Source organism: Labeo rohita, chromosome 11 (assembly GCF_022985175.1).
Source record: "Labeo rohita strain BAU-BD-2019 chromosome 11, IGBB_LRoh.1.0, whole genome shotgun sequence".
Lineage (NCBI taxonomy): Eukaryota > Metazoa > Chordata > Actinopteri > Cypriniformes > Cyprinidae > Labeo > Labeo rohita.
Window position 1 is genome coordinate 13,284,600 of NC_066879.1, and position 7,210 is coordinate 13,291,809.

General features: G+C 31.2%; 1 protein-coding gene across 1 annotated transcript; it reads left to right on the forward strand.

The window, feature by feature from the left end:
• The first annotated feature begins 222 nt into the window (after nt 1-222).
• Nucleotides 223-3,754, forward strand: tomm20b (translocase of outer mitochondrial membrane 20b). The gene is made up of 5 exons (XM_051122067.1): nt 223-469; nt 705-751; nt 877-958; nt 2,933-3,075; nt 3,151-3,754. Exons 1-5 carry the CDS (start codon nt 346-348, stop codon nt 3,193-3,195), a joined length of 441 nt encoding a protein of 146 aa, XP_050978024.1. The 5' UTR covers nt 223-345; the 3' UTR covers nt 3,196-3,754.
• Nucleotides 3,755-7,210: the final 3,456 nt, after the last annotated feature.

A 7,210-nucleotide genomic window follows, 5' to 3' on the forward strand; every position in this document is an offset into this window, starting at 1 on the left:
CCATTAAATTCTATTTGTGGGTCTTTACTGCCACCTGCTGTAAAAACAGAGAACATACTTCTTTTAAAGGGGGAGATTTTTAAAATCGTTTTATTTTTCGCATAAAAATATAATATTCTTCCCTTGTTTTCTCATCGCATGAGCTCGAGTGAACAGTTCGCGAGTGTTATTGTGTATTTCCGATCAGGCGGAAGTCAGCGGCAGCTCAGCTGTCACCGCGTGTGACGTCACCGGGGTCTTTTCTCGTGTGTGGCTCCGTGAGGGTCATGCAGTGCGTCTGATCTCTGTTATTATTGTCGTTTCTCGGGTCTGATCTCGTGTCGTGTGGTTTTAATCTCTCTCGTCATGATGGGCGGCAGCAGCAGCAGGATCGCGGCTGGTTTGGGCGCGGCGCTCTTCGTCGGTTACTGCATTTATTTCGACAGAAAGAGACGGAGTGACCCAAACTACAAGAACAAACTACGAGAACGTGAGAGCATCTATCTATCTATCTATCTATCTATCTATCTATCTATCTATCTATCTATCTGTCTATCTATCTATCTATCTATCTATCTATCTATCTGCCAGTCTGTCAATCTGTCTATCAATAAAGCATCTGCAGACTAGATATAGTGAACTAGACTAGATACAGTTGACTAGTTAACCTTCTGTACTAGTTGTAAAATGCTGGACCGGTGTTAATGAATGGGATTTTATTGCAGGAAGAAAAAAGCAGAAGGCGGCTCAGGAGAAAGCTGGATTATCAAGGGTAATTTCACACTTATTTATGTTACACATGTTATTTTTTTTCTTGCTATAGTGAATTTTGATTGAGAAATAACCATATGTAAAGATCCCTAATGATTTTAATCTATAATATCTGTGTTTGTTTAGTTACCAGACCTGAAAGACGCCGAAGCCGTTCAGAAATTCTTCCTTGAGGAGATTCAGCTCGGAGAAGAACTGCTGGCGCAGGGTGAGATCTCATAGACATTTAATTCACAGTGTTTTTGTGTTATTGAGATGGTGTTGTAGTTTTTAGTAATATTTTGAATTAGTTTTCATTTTTGTGTTTTCCATTTTCCATTGAAACTTTAGTTTTTTTTTTGCATTTGTCATTTTTATTCATTTTTTAACATATACACACACACACAAATGCACACACGTGTGTGTGTGTGTGTGTGTGTGTGTGTGTGTGTATATATATATATATATATATATATATATATATATATTAGTTTTACTTATTTTTAGTAATATTTTGAATTAGTTTTCATTTTTATATTTTCCATGTTTCATTAAAGTTTTAGTTTTGTGTGTTTTTATCTTTCTTATTAGTTTTTTAACATCCATATAGGTTTTACTCATTTTAGTAATATTTTGAATTAGTTTTCATTTTTAGATTTTCCATTAGTTTTAGTTTTTTTGTGGATTATTGTCATTTTTATTAGTTTTTCTTTTTTTATCTATATAGTTTACATTTTTTGTATTAATATTTTGAATTAGTTTTCAAAATATTTCAATTAGTTTATATTTTCCGTTTTTTTTTTTTTTTATTAAAGTTTTAGTTTGTGTTTTAGTCATTTCTATTTGTTTTTTAACATCTATATAGTTTTTACTTATTTTTTTAGTAATATTTTGAATTTGTTTTCTTTTTTGTGTTTTCCATTTCCATTTTGTCATTTTTATTAGTTTTTTGACATCTATATAATCTTTTACTTATTTTTAGTAATATTTTGAATTAGTTTTCATTTTTGTTTTCCATGTTCTATTAATGTTTTAGTTTTTTGTGCGTTTTGTCATTTTTATTCATTTTTAACATTTTTATGTATATGTATATATATATATATATATATATATATATATATATATATATAGTTTTACTTATTTTTAGTAATATTTTGAATTCATTTCCATTTTTATATTTTGCATGTTCCATTAAAGTTTAAGTTTTTTGTACATTATTTTTCATTTTTATTAGTTTTTTAACATCCATATAGGTTTTACTCATTTTAGTAATATTTTGAATTAGTTTTCATTTTTACATTTTCCATTAGTTTTAGTTTTTTTGTGGATTATTGTCATTTTTATTAGTTTTTCTTTTTTTATCTATATAGTTTACATTTTTTTGTATTAATATTTTGAATTAGTTTTCAAAATATTTGAATTAGTTTATATTTTCCGTTTTTTTTTTTAAATTAAAGTTTTAGTTTGTGTTTTAGTCATCAAAAACACAATTTGTTTTTTAACATCTATATAGTTTTTACTTATTTTTTAGTAATATTTTGAATTTGTTTTCTTCTTTGTGTTTTCCATTTCCATTTTGTCATTTTTATTAGTTTTTTGACATCTATATAATCTTTTACTTATTTTAGGTAATATTTTGAATTAGTTTTTATTTTCATATTTTCCATGTTCCATTAAAGTTTTTAGTTTTTTGTGTTTTAGTCATTTCTATTTGTTTTTTAATGTTTTGATTTTTAGTAATCTAATTTTTAGTAATAATTTGAATTAGTTTTTATTTTTGTGTTTTTCATTTTCCATTAAAGTTTTAGTTTTGTGCATTTTTGTAATTTTTATTAGTTTTTTAACATCTATGTAGTTTTTACTTATTTTTAGTAATATTTTAAGTTAGTTTTCATTTTTATATTTTCCATGTTGCATTAAAGTTTTAGTTTGTGTTTTTGTTAGTTTTTTTTACATTTATATAGATTTTATTTATTTTATTTCAGTTTTAGTTATTTTAGCACAGTGAGTTAAACTAAGCTAAAAATAGAAACTAGCTAAAATTAAGTAAAATTTTATATGTTATTATTTATTAAATTATTTTTATTTATTTTATTGCAGTGAATGTTTTATGTTAAGCAAGATTTTTTTTTTTTTTTTTTAAATGGTTTTAATTTAAGTTAACTATAATTAAATAAATATTAACCCTCTCTTTGTCTGTCAGGTGACTACGAGAAAGGTGTGGATCATCTGACGAACGCGATCGCCGTGTGCGGTCAGCCGCAGCAGCTCCTCCAGGTCCTGCAGCAAACGCTTCCTCCTCCAGTCTTCCAGATGCTCCTCACCAAACTCCCCACTATCAGCCAGGTGACAAGCGTTTGAAATAGAATTAAAATCTGAAATGCCCAAATGCAAACCTAATGCTTCTCTCCTCTCGTGCAGCGTATCGTCAGCGCTCAGAGCGTCAGCGACGACGACATCGAGTAGAAAACCTCCGGCAGCTGTGACATCACTTCCTGTCTGCTTCGAATCAGTCAATCGCTCTGTCCCGCCCCTTTCCATCCAGTTCTCAAACACTGAACGCACGGATACGGATTTAAAGAAGTGTTTAGGATAAAAAGTGTTTTGTTTTGAATTTGAGCTTCTGAGTTTGTCCTGTTGAAGTTGACGTGTATTTCGGTGTATTTGAATGACGGAAAACAAGCATGACCAGTTTTTTCATCAATTATTTGTTTTACTAACAAGGCAGTTTGGGTTAACAAAATCATGAAATATGCAAGCGGCAAATCAACATGTCGACGGGATGTTTACGGTGTCCTTCGTCTATCATCGACTAGCGCTGAAAGCAGCCGGTTAAAGAAAACACTCACGAGAGGACGTGCTGCTGTCATGTATCTGTGTTCATGTATTTAAGTTATTTTTAAAGGTTGTGAGACGTCTAATGTGGTATCGTGGGATATGAAGCACGTTTAAAGGTGCTCTGTTTCAAGTAGGGGAGAGTTTCCTCTTTTTTTAACTCCAAAATAAAAAAAAATCAATGTATCAAGTCAGTGTGTCAGAGTCATTCATGTGCCTCCATTAATAATGTGCTACTCTTAGATTTAAAGCAATTTAAAACAACAGATCATCTGTAAATCAACACGTTGCTCAAATATAGTTATATACGGTCACGTTTCAGTGCACTAAAATTAAATTTAAGTAGGAACTAACAATGTTTTTTTAATAACCTAACTTTACATAATTAATAAATATACTGTTCATTAATTCATGTTTGTACTAGTGCTGTCAAACAATTACTCGCATTCAAAATAAAAGTTTTTGTTTACACCATATATGTGTGTGTGTACTGTGTATATTTATTATGTACATATAAATACACACATGCATGGATATATTTAAAAAAAATGTTTATATATTAAATTTAGTAAGTATTATAACTATTAAACACATGTAAATATTTTCATAACGTATACTGGATATGTGTGTATTTATGTATACATAAACATACAGTAAACATGTAAACAAAAACTTAATTTGGATGCAATTAATCGCGATTAATCATTTGACAGCACTAGATGTTCACTAATGCACTTAAAATGTTAAAAATGTGTTAGTATGTTAACACGAGGTGATTGAAAAATTAAAGCTGTATTAACTTTTTTTTGTTTAAAATTACCCAAATGTGAAAACGAAGCAGTATGTCATAAAAACAATTTAAAACGAATTTCTGCTTTATGCTAAATCAATATTTTAAGCCTATAATAATTATTTATATAATTTACCGCTGTCGGGACGGATTTCCCGGGAAACCGCATATTTACGTCATTCTTCTGTGCGTGTTTGCGTCATATCCGTAAATACAAAGACGTTCAGGATAACGTTCAAAACAAGTTCAAGTTCAAAACAACGATGCTAATCTCTAAACCAATTACTGTTTTGGTCTGTTTACCTATAAATAGCCTTACGAGTTATACTTTCCATCGTTATCTGATATGAAGTGATCTTTAACTGACAAAACTTTTTTAACGTTGTTTTAAAAAGGAATTTCAAGAAGTCAAAAAAGCATATTAACTCTTACCTCCTCATATTTTTCAGATGTTTGTCTTTTTTTCGTTTCGTTTGGATGTTGCTACCAAAACTCGCGCTGATAAAGCAATTATCTGTAATCACGTTCAGCGCGGTGCCTCAAAACGTCAGATTCATCCGCGCAGAATCGCGGAGCTGAAGCACAACTCGCGTGACGAGCAAAACAATCTTCCTCCGCGAGTTACTTGTAGTTTTACGTTTCAAACACTTGAGGGACAAATGTGACCCTGGACAACAAAACCAGTCGATTTTTAATTTTTTTGAAGCCGAATAAATAAGCTTTAAGTTAGTTTTGTTGTCCAGGGTCACACATAGAAATGTAACAATCTTTTACGTTTTAAACACTTGAGGGACAAATATGAACCAGTCGATTTTTACTTTTTTTTTTTTGAATCCGAATAAATAAGTTTTGAGCTAGTTTTGTTGTCCAGGGTCACAAATAGAATCTTATAAGTTGTTATAAAAAAAAACCCTAGAAACGTCAATGTTTAACCACTTTTTTACTTGAGACATAAGAGCACCAAACTTGTTAAAATATAAGCACAAGTCTTAAATATGAACTTTTGGTTTCTATTTCTTGTGTTTACATTTCTTTTTCAGTCTGTTGCCACTTTTGGCAGCAGGATCTGTCGTTTCTCCTTTGAACGTTAATTGACAAAACTTTTGTAATGTTATTTTAAAACAATTAATTTCAAGATGTCAAAACAACAGCAGCATATATAAGCACTTACCTGCTCATATTTTTCAGATATTCGTCTTTCTTTCGTTTCGTTTTGTTAAGTTGTCTTGAGAAAGTCAACTTACTGATCTACTATTTAAGAATATTATTATTCTTCCTCTTCTGAGCCAAATTTCGGTATCTGTCTCCTCCTAGAGCTTTCAAGCTAGAACCACCAAACTCGGCCCAGATCTTCAGACTGGTCTGACTCGGTGTGCTGTATCTTTTCAGACTGATCCGCCTTACGGTTTTCGTAAACCAGACTATCAAAACCACCAAAAATCCCATAGACTTACATTGACGGAATGTTCAAATGAGCAACACTCTTCAAACTCCCAGAATCCCTTGAGGCTCAATCAAGCTTCCCTTCTATGTGCTATTTCTAATCCATTTACACTCATTTAAGCTTCACTCTAATATTTCTAATATTTCTAATCTAACTAAATCATGCTAGCAACATGCTAGTAACATGCTAATCATGTTAGAAACATGCTAGCAATGTGCTAGTTACATGCTAATCATACTAGAAACATGCTAACAACATGCTAGTAACGTTAATCATGCTATCAACATGCTAGTAAAATGCTAACCATGTTAGAAACATGTTAACAACATGCTATTAACAAGCTAATCATGCTATTGACATGCTAGTAATTTGCTAATCATGCTAGCAGAATGCTAACCATGTTAGAAACATGCTAGTAACTTGCTTATCATGCTAGCAACATGCTAATCATGTTAACAACATGCTAGTAATATGCTAGTAATGCTAGAAACATGTTAACAAGCTAGCAACATGTTAGCCATGTTAGAAACATGCTAGTAACATGCTAATCATGTGCGAAACATGCTAGCAACATGCTAATCATGTTAACAACATGTTAGTAATATGCTAATAATGCTAGAAACATGTTAACAAGCTAGTAACATGTTAGCCATGTTAGAAACATGCTAGTAACATGCTATCAACATGCTAATCAGGCTAGAAACATGCTAGTAACTTGCTAATCATGCTAACAACATGTTAGTAACTTGGTATTCATGCTAACAACGTGCTAGTTACATGCTAATCATACTAGAAACAAGTTAACAACATGCTATTAACAAGCTAATCATGCTATTGACGTGCTAGTAATTTGCTAATCATGCTAGCAGAATGCTAACCATGTTAGAAACATGCTAGTAACTTGCTTATCATGCTAGCAACATGCTAATCATGTTAACAACATGCTAGTAATATGTTAACAAGCTAGTAACATGTTAGCCATGTTAGAAACATGCTAGTAACATGCTAATCATGTGCGAAACATGCTAGCAACATGCTAATCATGTTAACAACATGCTAGTAATATGCTAATAATGCTAGAAACATGTTAACAAGCTAGTAACATGTTAGCCATGTTAGAAACATGCTAGTAACTTGCTAATCATGCTAACAACATTGTAGTAATTTGCAAATTATTTTAACAACATGCTAATCATGCTAACAACATTGTAATCAGCCTATAAAAATACAAGCAACAAGCTAATCATGCTAAAACATGTTAACATGTTAAATCATGTAAGCAATGTGTTAAATCATGCTAGCTGCTTTTATACTTTTACAACTGCTTCAAACTTTCAGGCTAGGCTTTCTCAAAACAACTTAAAGTTTGTTCTCAAACTTCTAGTTTTAATGTTGTTACCGAAATTCGCGCT